Genomic DNA, 20129 nt, shown 5'->3' on the forward strand with positions numbered 1-20129 from the left:
GGAGGCTCGGAGTGCCTCCCAAAATGGGGCGGGGGGTGGTCAGCCACAGCCACACAGAACCCCCCCCTTCCAGACCCCCGCTGGAACACGGTCCCGCCCGCCCTCCCCTTCCAGCCTCTGCACTCAAGCCGTCGCAAGCTGCCGCCTCCAAAGACGGGCCTGCAAGCAACCGCGAGGACACAGCTGGTGCTGCACGGCGACAGACCACAGAAGCACCACTTCACCTTTGTCCCCGACATCGCAGCCCACGGGCACATGACAGGGAGGGACACAGGACACTTTACCCAGACCCAGTCCAGACCATGGCCCCATGGTACCGACCCACGCCTGCCTCCTGGAGGTGGACACCGTCTGTGCACCCAGCGACCCCCCCCCCCTCCCCGCCGAGGCCCCGCCGTACCCACACCCGTCCGGAGTGCCCGCCGGCCTTAGGTCACAGTCCACCCTCACTGACCGGTTCATCAGAAACGGCCACCTCGTGTCCGACACGGGGATTCCAACCTCCCCATCCCTGGTCATCGGACCCAGACCCTCCCAACTCCCCAAAACTCATGGGTGCCCCCTGCACATGCCCCCGGGCACCTGCTATGTGGAAGCCATCCTCGCCACCCTGACCTCCTGGAATTAGAGAAGACTTTTCCAGGGAACCTTAACTCTTGACCGCCAGGCTCAGGCACAGTGCAGCGTCGGGCGGGGCCCAGGACAGCTGAGCAGACCCCCATGGCCTCCGGCCCTCGTGGATGCTCAGAGGCCTGGGGTCACATCCTCAGCCCCACTCCCCACGAGGGGAGCACCCAAACCCCGGCCCCACTGGGTCTGGGGGTCAGTCAGACACCGGGGACCCCGCGGGGGGTGGGGGGCAGCCACTATCTGGAGGGAATTAAACAGGAACACGCCATTTGGAAAGAGGTTTTAGTGAGGCCGCCCGGAGCTCCCGCCCCAGGCGTCTGGCACTAGCGAGGAGACACGCCGTCCTGCGGGAGCCTCGGTGGAGTCGGGGAGCCGCTGGGTCCAGCGAAGAGGCAGTTTAGTTTGGGCTTCAGGTCGTTCCACACCTTGCTCATCTGGAGAAGAGGGAGTGTCCCAGGTTGAGACAGGCCACGAGCCGGCGACACGCCCCAGTGTGTCCGTTCCCCGCAAAACCCCTAGAAGCCCGACACAGCCCACCCGGAGACCCCGGCCACTGCCCCCGGCGCCACAGGCCCCTCCGCTGCCTGCTCTCATCCCCTTCCGCCTCGGATGGCTTGGTGTAAGGGGAATCCCGAAGTCCAACAGGACAAGCCGTCCGGGTGTTTCCGCCATGACTGGCTCTAGACCAGAGACTGAGCTGCCCGCTGAGACGCTCACTCACAAATGCCCCCGGCCGGACTGACAGCCTCCACCTTCTAGCCCCTCACCCTGCCTCCAAGATGTCGTCCGCGAGTATTATGGACTGCACACCTGAGCTCCTGCTATGCGCTGTCCGTCCAGACAGAACCATACCCACCCCACATGTGGGCTCCACACACATCTACCCGGTCCGGGAGAAGCCCATTCCTACCCGGCTGGCTGAGTCAGGATGGTCCCCCCCACCCCCCACTGGTCAGTGTGGTCCCTGGGAACAGGGACGCTGTAGTCTTCCGTGCGCCCAGCACAGCCCCGGACCCCAGCTGCTTGTAGCCCATCGCCCTCCGCGTCCCCAGGTGATCGTGGAGGTTCAAGGACACGACCAAGGCCGCAGAGCTCCAACAGGCACGGAGCCGGGGCTCTACAAGCTGTGGCCCAAGCTCCCCCACTGTTATCAAGGACCCCTGAGCAGGTGACTGCGCTCCCAGGGCTACCCAAAGGCGTCGAAGGAAACCGGAACACAAGATGTCTGAAGGCAGCACCAGCAAAAGCAGAACCACCCAAGAACCGTTTACAAGTTTCCTCAACCCTGCAGACACCCAGCCTTCCAGGCTGTCCGGAGAGGACACACCCGGCCCCGTCTGAGAAGCAAAGACTCCAAGCCTGGCTAGCGCAACACGGCTCTGGGTCACGGGGGCCAGGCAGGTGTCAGCGCGGCTTGCCAAGCCTCAGGACAAGCACAGCGCTTCATCCCCGTTTATAAGCCGCCATCTGGAGGACGCTGACCAGGGGTCTTCAGGAAGCGACCCCCTGCCTCCTCTGACTGATTCCCCACCGTCTCTTGTCTCACTCAGTTCTGGGGGACGCTCTGCTTTACCCCGACTCTGAAACTCCTCCGGGAGAAGAGAAATGCTTCCTTGGTTGCCTCCCACAGTCCCGTCCCCTCCCCTGAGAATGGTGTGGACAACTTCACCCCTGCAGTTCAGGCTCCGTGTGAGACTAGCAGATGTGAGCGAGGCGGGCTGAAAGGTCCCGTGCCCACCCCCTCACCCCCCAGCTCCCTGCCCTTCCCGGTGACCCTGCAGGGCCAGCCGCAGGGTGCCAGACTTGCAGGCAGAAAGGTGCTGGCAGGCAGACCCACCTCCTTGTGCCCCTGGATCTGAGAGTTGACAAAGGCACCGAGGATGTGGGAGGTGAGGGGCAGGTACACGTGGACCAGCTGCATCTCCTGGTGGAGGCAGTACAGGGAGAAGTAGCCCCGGAGCTCCATCGTCTGGATCGCGTTCTCCTGCTGCACAGGAAGGAGGCGCCCTTGCACCGGGCTGGGGCGCACCGCGCCAACACGGGCCCTGCCCGCGCCCCGCCCCGCACCACCGCCAAGGGAAACGCCAGCCACTCATGCCAACCGGGCATCCGGACGGCACCACTCCGGGGGCGCCTGGGTGGCTCAGTTGGGTTAAGCACAAAGCACCGCTCTGGGCGTGGCGGGGCGGCCCTCCCGCCGCCGGCTACCCCAGCACAGGGCAGCGACGTCCGGGCAGCACGGGAGCCAGCCAAGGACAGGCCGGAAGTCCAGCTCCGGGGGGGCCACCAGGCCGGGCGCGCAGCCCAGCCCAGCGGGGCAGACCCAGGCCGCCCACGCCCCCTCCCCCCACCCCCCGCGCCAGGACCACCTCCACGATGCGGGACTCCAGCTGCTCCACGGAGTCGGGCTCCCGGCTCTGCACAGTGGCGCTCATCATCTGCCGCTTCATCAGGCTGTACTTGTGCAGGGCCCGCTGGTGCTTGTGCAGCACGCCCTTCTCGTGCCGCTCGCACAGGTCCTGTGGAGGGAGGTGCACCGTGCTCGGCCCCCAGCGGGAAGGGACCCGGAGCCGTCCCCCCCGCCCCCCACCGTGGGAGCCAGCAGGTGAAAGGGAGCACGGGAAGGAGACTATGCAACAGACGCAGGCTTCCGAGTCCGCACCATTCACTCGCGAGCCTCTCCCTCCGCGCCGTTCACACGCGAGCCTCTCCCTCCGCGCCGTTCACTCGCGAGCGTCTCCCTCCGCGCCGTTCACATTCGAATCCCTCCGTCCGCACCGTTCACACTCGAGCACCTCCACGCCATTCACACTGGAGCCTCTCCCTCCACGCCGTTCACACTCCAGCCCCTCCCGCCTCAGAAAAGGCTCAGGCACACACTCTCTCCCTCCCTGCCCGGGAAGTGTTCACGGCACAGAGAGGCTTGGGGCCAGGCCCAGGGTCGAACCAAGAGGGGTCGCAGTGCCAGTCGGCACCACAAACCAAAACCACACGGAAGACAGGGCCTGTCCACAAAGAACATGCCAGAGCGCCGGGACAGCGCCGGACCTCGGCCTGTCACGCAGCCCAGTGTCAGAACGCCGTGTGCCTCCAGCAGCACAGAGACCAGTCTGCAAAAGGAAGCTGCACGGGCATTTCCCTGCAGCCCTAAAATAACCTCAATCAGGAGTCTTGTGGGAAATACCGGCCACTGAACCAGTGCTGGGATTTCGAGGCTGCCTGGCTACCGTCCAACTTAACAGACAAATCCCTTCGGAACATTCCTCAAAGTACTAGGCCCCCTCTCCTTGAGCTCAGCAAGAAGGATTCTCTGGCTTCACAGGCAATCCAACCTGTCACCAGTGCTGCGACAGTTAGGAAGTCTGCAGTCAGACTTCCTGGAATCTCTGCCCGTGGAAGGGGCAAGCTCCCTCAGCACCAGGCCAGCCCCTCACGGTATCTGTAAGGACCTAGCATATTCACGCGTGCTCTCACACACACACACGTGCACACACGTATAGGCATGCATGCATACACACGCAAAAATGCACACTACGTGCACACGTGTGCATGCGTACGTGCACACATACAGATACACACGTGTGCATGCAAACACGTACACTGGTACACATATTAATACGTGTGCACACACATTCACATGTACACACAGATACATATATACACAGATACCCTAACACATACACACGTACACTCAGGTACATTCACACACACGCACAGGTTCATGTACATACGTGAACACGCATACACATATGCATGCACACATGCATGCACATTCATACACACACTCACATACACATGCACACATACATACATACCTATACACACGCACTCACGTGAGCCTACACTCACGTGTATGTGTGCATGTGCACACACCCACACACCCACACACCCTCCACGGGCAGACGAAGGCAAGCCACAGGCCTGTCCGCACGCCTGCCGGGCCACAGCCGGAACCCCTGCAGTGCCGGCCAAGACCACCCACGGTCTTCCCTCCTCGGCCCTGGCTTCACGGCTCTTTTCCCACTCCCCCGGAGTCAAGCCCTGAAAGTTCACGGGAGACTTCTCAACAGTTCCATCCCTGGCCAAGGAACAGCCGGACTCACTTTATAGGACTGCAGCAAATCCAGGAAGAGGTTCAACTTCTCCACCACGTCATTCTCTTCCTGTTTGCCCTAGAAAACAAGGGTGGGTGACCAACACCGAGCACCACGGGACCCAGAGGCCCGGCCACGGCCTCCCATCTGCAGGCCTGAGCCGGCCCTCCCCCCACGGCCACCAGCTAGCTCTGCAGAAGAGCCCCCTTCCCACACGACAGCCCCCCACACAAGGCAGGGGAGCCAGAGAAGCCAGCGGCCAGGTGAGAGCTACGTCCTGGGCCTCCAAGGTCACCCGTCCACTTGCGCTCGCCGCTCAACACCACTGGGCCTCGCGGCCCGCCAAAGCCACGGTCACAGTTGGGGCCAGGCTGGCCTCCTGGGAACGCCCAATGCTAACACTGTGCTCACGGCCACGTGTCCTGAAGGGCTACAGCACAGCTTACGTCCTTCAGCTCCCAACACTTGCCGAGCACCTCGCCCAGGCGCAGCACCGGCTCCTCACGAAAATGAGCCCTTTTCCGACCTCTAGAGCTCCAGCTGTGGCAGAGCATGAAGAGCGCCTCTCATAAACCGCACATCAGGCCCAGTGTGTAGAGGGTGCCGCCAGAAGGCGGCAGAAGGTGTGAAGAAGCGAATAGAAGGACGTGTCTGAGGGGGTCACGAGCACCGCACTGCGAGCCAGCGGTTCCGGCCCACGCTCTGCGGCCGACTCAGGGAACCCCAGGACTCCAGCCCGATGACCTCAGAGGCTCCAGGCCGCTCCAACCCACGCCCAGAGCCAAGATTCCAGCCAGTCTTTTAAAACCTGGAAAGGAAAACACCGGAGATCCACAGGTGCCCCGTTCCTTCCTGAGTGGGCAGGAGGGCCCAGGAGAATGGACCTCCCCCAACCCGTCTAGTAGGAGGAGGGCCTGAGGGTCATTCCTGCTCACGTCCCTGGCTCCCAGGTCCTCGTTCTAGTCTGATGCCCCAACGCATGAGACCCCACACCGCCATCCTGTCCTCAGGAAAACGGCCCGCTCTGGGTCTCAGCGGTCTCGCTGGGCTGCGGTGATGCAGATCTCCTCACAGTCTGCAGAGAACAAAGCCAGGACGCGTGGAGCCAGAGTGAGGAAAACCCTCCCTCGCATGCCTTTGCTCACACGGCCAGAGTGACTAGAACCCCGGCTGTGCTGGATCAAAGTCCCGATGGGCCTCTGATCCACTTTCACATTAAGACGACACTAATTCCACTTCACCGTGAAAACCACCGCGGACAGAGAGCAACATTCAGGAAGTGGCACTTCCTCAGACGTCGCATTTCAAAGCAGCCTCCGTGAGATATCAGAGAATCTCGGAGCCGGGGGGAACTTCAAACTACGAACTTGCACATCAGAAGCCCGAACCCTGTCTCCCTCTTCAAACGCAGAAACCCAGCATCCAAATCTCAGTCGGAAACCACCGGAGACGACAGAGTTTGGAATTTCCACCCCGCGTTCTGCGTGACCTCAGGGGGTTCACGGTGCGCCCCACACACACCCCCACCCCTGCCAGGAGGCTACTTGTTGAAGAAGGAGCTGTCTGGGGCCCAGGATCCCCGCAACCAGGATAGCTTCACTTTTCCGTTTTACAATCAGCTGTGAGGAAAGTTCAACAGGTTAAATGAGAAGTGTTTTAATGACTTCATCCAGCCCCCTCCTTTTCACAGACCAGAAACTGGCCCGAGACCAAAGGGACCTGAGCCACGTCCCACCACAAGACACCGGCCGCGCACCGAGCAGGCTCCCTCTCCACGCGGCCACACCTCCAACACCACGTGCCCGGTCCTCCCCGCGGTGGAAATGTGGGCGTCACGCAGACCTGGACACGGACTGGGCCCGGCACCAATTCCGAGAGACGCCAACACCAGTTTCTCATGGGAACACACAGGCACCAGAACCACAGAGGAAGAAAACCCGGGACTTTCCCTACCCGCAACAAGATCAGATCCCTTCTTCAACACTCAGAGATATCCTGGGCCCCTGAGGGCCCCACGTGAAGCCTGAAAATCCCCCAATTCCACGCTTGGGGATCGGCCACCGTCACTGTGTTCTCCGGCTTGCTACTAAGGAGCTTTGCGTCTGAGGCAGCAAGGCTTTCCCAAGTACATCATTTTAATTTATTTAAAACCATCTACCGTTTTTAGACGGTTTTAGATGGTTAGGGAAAGACCGTTTCCCCAAGAACTGGGCAGCAAATGCTCACCCTCGAAGTCATGTAGCAGTTTTACAGCATAAAAGCACCCAGATGAGCCTTTCCGGCGGTCAGTGAACACCGCACCTTCCAATCGATCCCCAACGACCACACCGCACCTGTGTGGATGGCGGAAACATTTCCGGAGTCTAACTGGGTATCTGGGGGGTACGAGGGGGCTCTCGCGGGGTGCTGCAGCTTACTCGTTGTTCTCTTGGGTGACCGAGGGGCCAAATACTTGCTGGCTGGGACAGCACAGCGGAAACTATTTGGTCCACCCACAGGTATCTGAGGAAGTCAGAGATTACGTTTGCCAGGGCAGTTACAGCGTCTGATTTCAGCAGAGTCAACCCTCCGAAGATCAGACCCCATCTGTCTTCGTCATCAGCAACCCTCTTCAGAGTCAACGGCTCACGGGAAGCCGCTCGGAACTGACGGGGATGTGCAGTTCCCGCGGGGCCCGGCAATCCACTCGCCGCAGACTCTGACCTCTGAAGTGCACGTGAGAAGATGTCCTGTGTGTGCTCCCCAGGTACAGAATGTTCTTCGGAACGGACACCGTGGAGAACAAATTCACTCACCTGCTGGGCGGCCTTGTCGGCGAGCAGTGCAAATTCAACGGACAGGCCTTTCAGTGCCTGTTTCAGGGACCCCCACGTGCTACTGTGCAGAGTGGCCCAGGAGGGGAGCGGGGTCGTATCAGACCCTAAAGCACTAAGGGAAAAAGAGACGGACGACAAGACACTCAAGGCCTGGGAGCTGACCTGGCCGTCCGCCACGACAACCCGTGACCCAGGACGTGCCTCAGCCCCTCCCCCAGACCTCAGGACCAGTCCCGGCCAGCAACCCCCAGCGCCTGCGGGGGAGGGCGGAGTCATGCTGACAACAGCCCTCAGTGTCCTTTTCCAAGTGAAATCGACCCCTTCTCAGATCTAGTCCCGACCTCGGGAGAACGTGTGACATACATGTGACACACGTGTGACATAGTGGTGCACACTCACGTATTGAGGGATCCACGTTTCCCTGCCTAAATGCCTCAGTTTTCTTCTTCCTAACATCACTGACCATTTCCCCAACTCTCTGCTTCCCCTTTCCAAAGTGAACCAGGTCAAAACAGAGGGGGTTCTGGGCAAGCACCTCTGCCTGGACGTCGGCAGGCCCCTCCCCACCTGACCGAGCCCTGCAGAGCTGGGGGCACCTGCCTCAGCTCCTTCCCGAAGATGAGGAGGTCAGCAGCATTGTCGATGGCCCTCGACGCAATCCGCTCGGCCCGGTCGCGAAGCTTGTGGAAGCTGTTGTAGATGTTTCGAATGAGCTCCCGGCTGACGGCGAACTGAGTCTGGATGTCGGCTGGGAGGAAGTCCTGACAGGGAGGAGAGAAGGCCGTGGGTTACTGGCCGTGAAGTGCCTTGGGGAAAAAGACGACCGTCGGCAGGGGAAGAACGGTACCACTGAGCAGCCACTGAGCCCAGACGCCAGGCCACGGGGGCACTTCGCTGGGCCTCCCTTCTGGTCCAGGAAAGAAACAGCCCATCATCACCCACACACCACGGACACGAAGCGGAGCGGCCCCTAGTGTCCGCTGAAGCCGGATCAAACTGACGTCCTGCCGAAACACACCCCTGTACTAACCTTCAAGTACTAACCTTCAAGTACTAATCCTCAAGCTCAGAGTGACAATCACAAAGTCCTAACCCTTCCCTCGAGGCAGGGCTTCCCAGGGGCCCTCACTTTCCCCCAAGAATCAACTTCTCACCAGCTTTACCGTTCACTACCCGCTAATATTAACCATCGTTTACCGTAACATTAACTAGATAATGCTTACAAAACGGGCTGCTTAGGGAATGAAATGAAGGTAAGATACATGTATTTCTGTACGGAGAAGCAGTTTAACAAGAAAAGAGGGCCGCCCAGGGGTTCAGTCAGCTAAGCGTCCGACTCTTGGTTTCAGCTCAGGTCACGATCTCGCGGTCTGTGGGATCGAGCCCCACGCCAGGCTCTGTGCTGACAATGCAGAGCCTGCTTGAGATCCTCTCTCTCCCTCTCTCTGCCCCTCCCCAATCGCTCTGGCTCGCTCTCTCTCAAAATAAACATCAAAAAATTTCAAAAAGGAAAGGAAAAAAGCTAGCCAACAGCTACCTTAATTCTTTTTGAAAAAAAGAACAGACTAAATTTTAAAATAAACCAATGTGACAATCACTCCCCTGAAATCCGAGAAGCTAGTGACGAAGCCAGTGTCCGCCCGAATCACAAAAAGCCTCAGTCACGTCCGGGCAGGCCGCTCAGAAGTCTGGGACCTTGCCAGACGACAGCCTCTCTGAGCCTGTCTCCCCATCTGGGAAATGGGCGGCACACCCGCCGTCTGAAAGGAGAGCCGATGAGAAAACCGCACCGCGGGCCTTCGTGCCGTCTCCAGCACGCGGGGGAGGCCCAGGGCGGTAGCTGGTACGCAGTTGCCGCCCTGGTTGGGGGGGCGAGCGTGGCGGCGGGAGCGGTACCTTGGCCCGAGGAGCCAGCTTGCAGCTCATGAACTCGTCTCCAACACACTGAGCCGACTCCTTCAACTTGTTCTGCACGTCCTGCGAAAGGAAGACAGAAACGCCACATCCACCAGCCGCAGCAGCGTCTGCCTGAGACCCATTAAGTCAGCGAAAGGCAGGATGTAGTCCTTCCTCGGGAGAGCCAGGTTTCCACGGATCTGCTCTCACGTAAGTATCCAGACTCTCTTCCCGGACTTTTCTCCACTGACCTCCACCTTCAGGACGGCCGTCCACAGACAGGAAAGCCTGACCTAACGGCAGCTCCGGAGGGGAGACCTGTCTCCAGGAAACAGAGACCACACGCACACGGCAGGGACGGCGTCCGTGCTGCTGTCGGGCTCGTCACATCCGCTAAGTCCCACCCACGTGGGGCACAGGGACCAGAGACGAGGTCTCTTCCTCCCTGCACACAGACCCACGGGCCCCAGGCCCACGGAGCCCCGGGAGAGCTGGTGGGCAGCACACAGGGGCCCAGCCCGGCCCTCTGACAGCAGGCCTCCGTGGCAGTCCACGTCAAGGACCCACAAAGAGCCACGGGAGACACAGGCAAAGATCCTAACATGCAGCTGTTTGTGGGTCAAGGAATTCTAGAATTTCAGAGAGGCCCTGAAGACCCTCTGGCCCAATTCTCTCGTTTTACCAGAGGAAAGAGTCAAGGAGGCCATAGGGACACTCTACCTGTGTGAGAACAAGGGGTCAGAGGAGCCTTAGCCTCTAGAATGGGGGCGCCGTCCGGCTCCACGTCTCGGAGCACCCTCCCGTCGTGAGCCGTATACAGCTCCCACGTCCCACCACGTTCCTCTTGTGGCAATGAAGATCCCTGCTCTAAAGGAACCCGTCCACCCAGCGTTCAGAAGACCCACACTCCCAGCTCTAGGGCAGGTAGTCACAGAAACGTCCCCTGAACGACTGCTTTAGGTCCCATAAAAGAGGCAAAGGTGACAGGTACCCCTGGCTGGCATAGAGGGAAAGCCAGCGGCCTTCTCAAGGAGGGTCTCGGTGTGTCTCATCTTCCTGCAGGGGAAGGGAGTGTGGGATCGAGCCCCTCCTAGGTCCCTGGGGAAGGGAAAGCTACCGTGTCGGAGCCCCACCCCCACCCCACCCTCTTCCTAGGCGGAGCCGGCCGCCCTGGGGACCAGGCAGTGACTTCCTCCACAACTGTGAACAAGGACACTGCAAGACAGCAGAGGGACGCCCACGGCCGCCTGGTTTCTAACTGAAACTAACATCCACGTGGAGACAGTCCCGGCACGCAGGTCTATGCCGCAGCTCCCCTAGAAAGACTCGGCTCAGGGGACTCCTGGGGGGCTCAGTCAGGTAAGCGTCCAACTTCGGCTCAGGCCATGATCTCACGCTTCGTGAGTTGGAGCCCCGTGTTGGGCTCTGTGCTGAAGGTTCAGAGCCTGGAGCCTGCTTGGGATCCTCTGTTCCCCTCTCTCTCTGCCCCTCCCTTGTGTGCGTGCTCTCTCTCTCTCTCTCTCTCTCTCACTCAAAAATAAACATTAAAAAAATATATGACTCAACTCAGCCTTCCAGTGGTACTTAAGGTGGCTCTTTTCGCTTCCCAGAAATCGCTCATCCTGATCTGGGGTCTCGAGCATTTCCGTAACCCCTCCCAAACAGAGCCTCTGTGACCGAGCCTCAGTGCCCACGGCGACCGTGCAGAGAACCCTCTACCTGGATACACAAAATCCTGCCAAGCCAAAGCCAGGGGCGCCTCATAACGTTACACCCCCGTGATCTGGGAGGAGAGCAGATGTCACTCCTGGCACCACGAGGTCAGCAGACTCCCCGAGGGCCCCCAAACGAGGAGGGCAGGAGAACAAGCACGCTTAGGAATGCCACTCACGCGGGGAGACTCGGGGCACACCCACAGCAGAGTGATACTCACCGGGCCACTGAAGGACAGGAAGAGCCGGAGGGCCACGTCCTCGGAGAACGGGGGGTGCCGGGCCACCAGGTTAATGAAGCGCCTCAGGGCCCTGCGCCGGGCCTCAATGAACTCGCGGTCGGCTGCAGACCGAGAGCAAGGGGTCGGCCGGCAGCCTGCGCCGCGCCCCCCGCCCCCCCCCACCCCGGCCATCTGGAAACGTGACGGGAAAGCCCGGGTCCCTTCTGTCGTAGCCCACAGTAGCCGCCCCTCGCCGGTCCCCAGCGTGAGCGCTGGGCGCCACCAGTGGGGAACGAGGGGGTCCGCGGCACCCACCCTAACTGGCCCCGGCCTTCCCGCGCACGTCTCGCACCGGGCGCCCCGGCCCCCGCCCGAGCCCGCTCTACCTCCCAGCACTCTCTTGGGCGGAAGGGCCGGCACCATGCGGTAGGGGAACTTCTGCAGCAGCATCTCGTGGAAAACCACGAAGTCGTTGTACCGTCTGTACACGGAGGACCTGAAGCGCTAGAAGACAAGAGGGCCCGCGCTCACGCCGGACGCCGGAAACCTCCCCGGGTCAGCGCTCCCCTCCCTCCCAACCCCCCACCCCGAGACAGAACCCGCGCGGCGCGGGGCCTCATCCCCGCTCACGGGGCCTCCACGGCAAGGACGGGCGCCCTCCTCCCTCCTGGCACCGCGCGGCTCGGGCCTCACGTCCAGCCCCCACCGCGGTCTTCACGGAGCGCTCAGCCGCGAAGCCGGCACCCACCCCACCCTCAAAGGCAGCGCTCGGACCGGAGGCCTTCCCCACTGGGGGCCGGGGCCGTCCTCCCACACACGCCCCAACACCGGCGCGACCAGCGCGACGGCGTCCCGGGCCCAGCGGTCGACGCAGACCGGACCCCGACAAGGGGGGCAGACGGAACGGACGTCCGACTGCAAGTCCGTCTGCCCCGTGGCAGATAAAACCGCGGGTGCCACGAGGGATCCACGCGACAGAGGCGCGACCTGGACCTACTGGAAGGGCCCACGCGACGGACGCGCATGAGCCGCTAGCCTGGGAAGTAATACACAAGCTGCCCTGGTGGTAAATGATACTGCGGAGTGAGAGAGGCCGGGTGATTCCAACGACAGGACGTCCTGGAAGAGGCGGAGCTGCACAGGCAGAAGACGGGGGCTGCCTGGGCTCAGGGAGGAGGGAGGAGCAGGGGGAGCACAGGGGACTTTTAGGGCGGCGAACAGCGCGAGGGACACGGGACGGTGGACACCTGCCATCCCACGTTCGCCCAAACCCACAGAACGTGCACCCACCCAGAGGGACCCTCCCGTGACCCATGGACTCCGGGTGATAACAGCGTGTCAGTGTGGGGTCACCGGCTGTGAAAAATCCACCATCTGGGGGACACCGATAATGGGGGAGTCGGGGGGGAGCGGGGAATTACGGGAAATCTCTGTCCATTCAGCTCAATGTTGCGGTGAATCTAAAACTACCCCCTAAAAATAAAGTCTACAAAAAAATTAAACATGCTACATGAAGAAAAACAGTCAGTTGTGCCACGTGCTGGGTACTGCGTGTGTCACGCCCCCTCTGGATCTGCCCCAGCCTCTGGCGAGCGGGATGCAGGACAAAACGCGTGGGCCCTCTGCCTGAACACCTGCAGGCTGATCCCTCCGCCCGGCAGGGCTGCCTCCTTACGAGACGACACACGTGCTTAAGGAATTACGTTACTGAGACGGAAAGGGCCAGAAGCCCAACCTCATGCCCCTCTGATGCGCCGTCACCTGGGGGAATGGCACCCATGGGCATGGGAGAACTAAGTTTACTCACAGGCCTCGGTGACCACAGCTTGGAAACACCATGAAACAAAAACCCTGTGATTCCTGGGGTGCCCAGGTGGCTCAGTTGGTTCGACTTTGGCTCAGGTCACGATCTCTCAGTTCACGGGATAAAGCCCCACGTTGGGCTCTGTGCTGACAGCACAGAGCCTGGAGCCTGCTTTGGATCCTCTGCCCCCCTCTTGCTCTCTCTCAAAAATAAATGAAAACATTAAAAAAAAAAAAAACAAAAAAATACAGCGGCACCTGGGTGGCTCAGTCAGTTAAGTGTCCATCCTGATTTCGACTCCGGTTAAGATCTCACATTTCATGAGTTCGAGCACTCTGCACTGACTGCAGAGCCTCCCTGGGATTCTCTCTCTCTCCTCTCTCTCGGCCCCTCCCCTGCTCACTCCTTCTCTCTCAAAAATAAATAAAAACATTTAAAAAAAAAAAAAGGAAAGAAAGAAACCACCTTGTGATTCTGGATTCCCATGGCACATGCACACGGCCGTTCGGTTCAGAAAACGCACTTCCTCCCTGGATGACGACCGAAGCCTGACAGTGGCGGGGCCCCGTCACCAGGGCGGCCCTCTTGCCGGTGGGGCCCTGCTCTACCTGTCCCTGCACATCCCCCCCTGACACAGAGGGGCTGCACAAGACCCAGGGATGCTGTCGGCTTGTCAATGACTTACTCCTCAGTTTGTGAAGAATAAATCCCTCCCCCCGCCAATGTTTATCCTAACAGCACTGGGATATAGAAAGAGAACAGACACACACACCCGCCCCCAGTATTTATTCTAACAGCACCGGGATTTAGAAAGAGGACAGATAGAGGGACAGGCATATCAGTCCATGCAGACTCGCAGTCCTGGTGCCAGACACCTCATGAAGTCCGATATCGGCGGGCAGGATAACAGGGCAGATGGCGTCCTTAGCGGGGATGAGGCGGACACACCAGTCCTGCCCTCCAAACTGGGTTCGCCGCCGGAAGCCCCCACTCTATCCTCAGGATTTCCCAGTTACTACAAAACCACTCCCAGGCCGGCGTGTGCCCGCACCTTGTGCTCAGAAGAGGAGTGAGCTCCCACAAAGCAGCATCCCAGACGCAGGGAAGAGGGGAGCGGGCTGGGCTAGGGGTGTGGCTGAGCCAGAACAGGACCCAGGGACACACACACGCAGGCTCTGAAGACGTCTGTTGGGCACCCTGGCTCTGAGCGTCGAGTTTTGGGTCTCACCTTTAAGCCCAGCGCAGACTCTCTGCGGTCCTTCTCCGCCTCATACCCCTGCCCTAACGTGTCCCCGCCCCTCCCCACCTCCTCCCAACAAACACACGCACACGCGCGCGCGCGCTCTGCCCCTTACCTGGCTGGAAACCTCGTATTCCACATGCTTTAGGAAGAGGCCCTTCTTCTCGGGAATGAGCTCCACCTGCACGGTGTCCCTGGCCAGCAACTCCTGCAGGGTGTACGAAAGCAGCAGCGGGTTCCCCTGCGGCATCTGCATTCGACTGGGGTGTGGGTCCCTCCGCTCGCTGACCTGGGGCGCTGGCAAGTCTGGAGGGGACAAGGCGACCGGCCGATAAAAACGGCTGCTCGGAAGCAGAGGCTGCCACGGCGGGCCTGCCCCCGCCGCGGGCTAGCTTCGCACGTGGACCGTGGCCACATCACCCCCGTTCATTCAGGCCGCGGAGCTTGTGCCCCGAAAAGTCCCCACGCCATGAGGCGCCCACCCGCTCGTGAATCAGCAGACACACCCCCCTTTCCAGGACCAGTCAGATCTAGTTTTCAACCTGGGAATAGAAGAAAGTGAACTATTCACAAGTTACGTGCAAAAGAGCCCTCCTTTTCTCTAGAGTCGAAAAGGAGGTTAAAACTAAGAGCCGTAGAATTTCTCTCTCCCACTGTTTCCACAGTGAACACGCATGACGTCACGTGCCAGAGCAATGATTCCAATTCCACGTAGGTAAAAACCCACATCTTGCTTAGCGCCACGGTTCCTGATCACACAAGTCAAAGAATTAGGCCCTCAAACCTCAGCGTCCTTACACATCACTCACAAGGCAGCAAAACACAGGTCCGAGAGATTACAGGCTAAAAAACACGGAAGTCACAGGAAAAAGTCAGTTTGGCTTTTAGTATAGAGTTTGAAAGTAAAAGAGTTCTTTTCGGTTAAAACCTGTAATAGGGGCTCCTGGGAGGCTCAGTTGGTGGACGGTCCGACTCAGTCTCGGCTCAGGTTATGATCCCAGGGTCATGGGATCAAGCCCTACGTCGGGCTCTGTGCTGAGTGTGAGTCTGCTTGAGATTCTCTCTCCCTCTCTCTGCCCTCCCCTGCCCAAGCACGCATGCTCTCGTGCTCTCTCAAGACAAATGTTAAAATATATGTATACGTACATACGCCACATACATAATAAAGGTGTCCCATAGCGGGAGAGGGGGTCAGAGTCTGATCAACGTTGCTATTGCTATAAATAACCACAACAAAGTGTACATTTTTTTCTTTTTCAAAATTTTCTACAACGTGGTTATTTCGCTTTTTCATGATTTACTTCTTAAAATAACACTTTAAGATTCTGGTTTACATTCTAAACAGAATTAATGGCCAGATTACTTTCATCTCTGAAATTACTCAGCATTTTAGAATTTAAAACGTAGCTGCTTTTAATTGACCTTAAAGCTTAAGAAAAAAAATAAACTAAGGCCTTAATGCTTACTTGGGAACCCCAAGGGCCTCATAAAAATTCCACACGAAAATTAAATATTATGTGCTCTACAAGCAGTAAGCTCCCAAGTGAGGACACGTATCCTAGGGTCAAAACAATCCACCAGGGCGCAAGAAGAAAATATTAATAATTCTATTTGCATTTTGTTCCCTTCTTTTCAAACTTATATTCTTGTGATATCATAACACATGTAACATAATATTAGAGTAGTGCGTGCATGTAACTTACTAAAACATGTGTGTATAGATATGTGTGCATATATTTGCATGCGTATTACATGTGCAAATGTGTATGTGTGTATGCGAGTGGGTGAATATATGTACACGAGTATATGTGTATACAAGTGTGTGTACATGTGTATAAATGTGTGTGCAAGTGTGTGTATATACCTGAGTGTGTGCGTGTAAGAGTATATATGTACGTGGGTATGTATGTATGTGAACTTGAGTGTGTGAGTTTATGTGTATATGGGGGGGTACGTACATGTGTGTGTACGTGTGTATACACTACTGTGTATGTGTACATGGGTATGTATGTGTATCAATGCACATGTGCACGAGTGTGTATGTGTAGATGGGGGGATGTACATGTGTTCAAGTGTATGTGCGAGTGTCTGTATATAAGCATGTGTGTGTGTACATGGGTGTGTATGTATGTGAACATTAGTGTGTATGAGTATATACGTACATGAGTCTGTATATGTATCAATGCACATGTACATGAGTATGTATGTGTATATACAGGGGTGTACATGTGTACAGGTGTGTATTTGCAAGTGTGTGTATAAAAGTGTGAGTAGTGAGCGCGTGCACGACCATATACGTACATGGTGTGCGTATATTGCACGAATGTGTGTACGTGTGTATATATGTGTATGAGGTATGTGTACATCAAGAGTCCCCAATATCTTAATGGCCAAAATGTGGAGACCACAGCTTCAGACAGTACCTGTTCTCCCATCCTAAAACCCAGCCCCTTTCCATGTGAAACTATTCTGGTGGCCTTAGAACTGCGCTGACCCAGTCTCCAGGGACCACACATACCCTGGGTCAACAAGACAGCACGCGTGTCTCAAGTACTCACTCAAGTGAGTGACGAACAACACAGAGACACGGCTGAGCAGTACCCATTTAGCTCGTGGCTACCAAGTGTTCCCACTGCCGGGCACAATCTATGAGGATCCAAACTTCAGGGCGAACTGGAATACACCGTGACTTAACTTTAATAACACCCAGGTAATGAGCCAGGGGGCCCAGACACAGCACCAGGACACGAACTCGGGGGACACAGACGCCCTCAGCTTTGCTCTGGATGCATGCTGGCTGTGGGGGAGCCTGGCACTTAGAGAAGGGCACTGAAGGAAAGCTGGCTGAATGACTATTTACTGATATTTACTACACTTTCACGAGTGAAAGGTAGCATGTCTGGGGGGAAAGCAAAGTCTTAGGTAACTAGAGCACAGAATATGTGGAAAAACAGGAAATAATCAAGTTAAAAGGTAATGGAGAAAGAACATTTTTATCAGAGAAAAGATGTGCAAATCATGTATCTGAGAAGGTACTGGTATCTGAAATATACAAAGAACTCTTACAACGCACTAGAAAAAAAAAGAGAGAGACAGAGAAAAAAATAACCCAATTTTAAAATGGGCAAAGCATTTGCATACACATCCCTCCAAAGACATACCAGTGGCCAGTAAGCACATAAAAAGATTCTCAACACCATTAACCGGCACGGAAATGCAAATCACAGCCACAGTGAGATACCACCCACTGTGACGGCTCTAATTGAAGAAAAAAAAAAAAGACCAGTGAGCATTGGCAAGGGTGCAGAAAAGTCTCGCTCATGCTGGCAGAGGCTTACGCGAGGCAAAAACAGTCGGCCACTTCCTCGGTGTCAGAGGCAGAGCCGCTATATGACCCGGCAGCTCCCCTCCTGGAAATACACCCAAGCCAGATGAAAACGTGTGCCCACACAGAGACCTGGAGACAAATGCCCACAGCAGCACCAGGTGTGAGAGCCAAGGAGTGGAGAACCCCAAGCACCCATCAACGGTGAGGGGATAAATAAAAGTGGTTCATCCATACAACAGACTCCTTCCGCCGTGGAAAGGAATGAAGAACAGGTTCACACTACAAGATGGGTAAACCTTGAAAACCTCAGGGGAAGTCAACTAATCCATGCAGGGGATGAGTCCGTCCACAGGAAATCTCCAGAAGAGGCAAACCTACAGAAACAAAGCAAACGGATGCCTGCCTGGAGCTGGGGGCGGGGGGGCAACGCCTGGAGAAATGAGCAGTGACTACTGGAAAATAGGGGGTTTCTCGGGGAGACGATAAAATGCTCCACAGGTGATCATGGCGATGGGTGCACGACCCCGTGAACACACCAACGACGCTGTATTGTACACCTTAAATGAGTGAATTGTATGGCAGGTAATGACAATTCTACATGCCTTAAATATAAAAGGCAACATCAGTAAATGGAAGAGTCCTCTCTTCTACAGAAGCAAAAATGGTCAGAACCAGCTCTTTGAGGACACTGGGAATTGAAGGTCTGTGGCAATCCCGGGCACATTTATTGATGCAATAATTAGCGAAATTGAGGTTATACTGGAGTAGGGAGGCCCTTCCTCCAGTATGGCTGCAGTTGTCATAAGAAAAGGGAAGACCACACAAAGACCCAGAGGCACCCGACACGCGGGGGTGGGCACATGGCAACGGAGGCAGAGACGGAAGGGACACGGCCAGAGACCAAGAACACCTTGGCAGCCTCAACCACATGCTGGGAGAGGCAGGAAGGACCCTCCCCTACAGGGTTCAGAGGGAGTGCAGCCCTGCCCATGCCTGGATCTCAGACGTGGGGCCTCCAGGGCTGGGAGGCAACACGTTCCTGTTGTTTCAAGCCACCCCATGTGTGCTGCTTTGTTAGAGCAGCCACACACAACTCACACGAGAAACTTTACAGAATTCGTTCTGAGAGGTCATTAAATAAATCTACAATGGTCGGCAGCAACACCTTGGGGAACGAGGAAAACGTGATTTCCCCAGAGCTGTCATGTTATATTATTTAAACTGTCAGGTTCACAACTGAAGTTTACAAGACACGCAAAGAAGTAAGACAGTACAGCCAAACACAGGGAAAAACCACCACCAGAAACTGTCCAAGAAAGGCCAGGCATTGAACTCATTCGACAGAACTGAAGGAGGGGCGCCTGGGTGGCTCAGTCGGTTGAGCGTCCGACTTTAGGAGAGCCTGGATCCTGCTTCAGATTCTATGTCTCTCTCTCTGCCCCTCCCCTGCTCATGCTCTGTCTCTCAAAAATAAATAAAAACACTAAAAATAATAATAAAATAAAGAACTAATGCAAAGGAGGAGAGCAGTCCCAGCAACAGAAAATATGGATAAACAGACCAAAGTTGTACAAGAGGAGCGGGAAAAGATTCTGGAGTCAAGAAGCTCAATAAACAAAATGGAAAATTCACAAGCAAGGTTCAATAGCAGATCTGAGCGGGCAGAGGGAAGAATCAGCAAACCTGAAGACAGGTCAGCTGAGACTGTCCGGTGTGGAGGACAGAAAGAAAACAGAATGAAGGAGAACGAACAGCCCCTCAGCAACCTGTACCAACATCACCGACTGCACCAACAACAAAACCGACTGTACCAACACCACCGGCCGTACCATCATCATCAACATGAGCGGCCCAAGAGAGAGGATCAGGAAGAATAGAATGAACTGCCAAATTTTTCCCAAATTTGATTTTCAAAATCCAGGAACCCAAAAAAACCCACCCAAGATAAAGTCAGGGAGATTCACAACTAGACAGGTCACAACTGCGTGGTTCAAACTGCACCATTCTGTGTCCAGAGACCAAGAGAAACTCTTGAAAGCACCAGGAGATCAGCAACCGGGCAAGACGAACAGCTCACTTCTCAGAAGCCACGGAGGCCGCAAGGCAGTGCGATGGCACATGCAAAGTGCCAGAAGACAGAACGGTCAACCGAGAATTCTACAACCAGCAAAACTATCCTTGCAAACCGAAGGAGAAAATAAGACACCCCAGATGACTAAAAGCAGCCAATTCACTTCTGCACTAGCAGTCGTGTTGTTCCTTCCGAGAGACAAATCCACGTGTGGAAAGAAAGAATGCCAGTAAAGGTAACTGCACTGGTAAATACGAAAGGCAGCAGAAACTTATCCGTAAGTTTTTCTGGGTGACTTAAAAGACAACGTATGAGGC

The 20129-nt window shown here is 56.7% G+C and overlaps 1 protein-coding gene across 6 annotated transcripts in view; it reads right to left on the reverse strand.

Annotated features, from left to right (window-relative positions):
• Positions 1 to 898: 898 nt before the first annotated feature.
• SNX8 (sorting nexin 8) overlaps positions 899 to 20129 on the reverse strand; it is a 69360-nt gene continuing 50129 nt past the window's right edge. For 3 of the 6 annotated variants that reach the window (XM_011290440.4, XM_023246831.2, XM_045048082.1), the window contains exons 2-11: positions 14529 to 14719; positions 11756 to 11873; positions 11370 to 11491; positions 9437 to 9517; positions 8141 to 8301; positions 7520 to 7652; positions 4734 to 4802; positions 3000 to 3149; positions 2468 to 2617; positions 899 to 1064 (exon numbers count right to left, since the gene is read on the reverse strand). In XM_011290440.4, coding sequence (XP_011288742.2) covers positions 954 to 1064; positions 2468 to 2617; positions 3000 to 3149; positions 4734 to 4802; positions 7520 to 7652; positions 8141 to 8301; positions 9437 to 9517; positions 11370 to 11491; positions 11756 to 11873; positions 14529 to 14719 — 1286 coding nt within the window. In that variant the 3' untranslated portion in view covers positions 899 to 953. Of the gene's footprint in view, positions 1065 to 2467; positions 2618 to 2999; positions 3150 to 4733; positions 4803 to 7519; positions 7653 to 8140; positions 8302 to 9436; positions 9518 to 11369; positions 11492 to 11755; positions 11874 to 14528; positions 14720 to 14991; positions 15158 to 20129 lie in introns of those variants that run through there. The other 3 variants (XM_023246829.2, XM_023246828.2, XM_045048083.1) reach the window with 3 other exon arrangements.

This window comes from Felis catus, chromosome E3, assembly GCF_018350175.1.
Source record: "Felis catus isolate Fca126 chromosome E3, F.catus_Fca126_mat1.0, whole genome shotgun sequence".
NCBI classification, from domain to species: Eukaryota; Metazoa; Chordata; class Mammalia; order Carnivora; family Felidae; genus Felis; species Felis catus.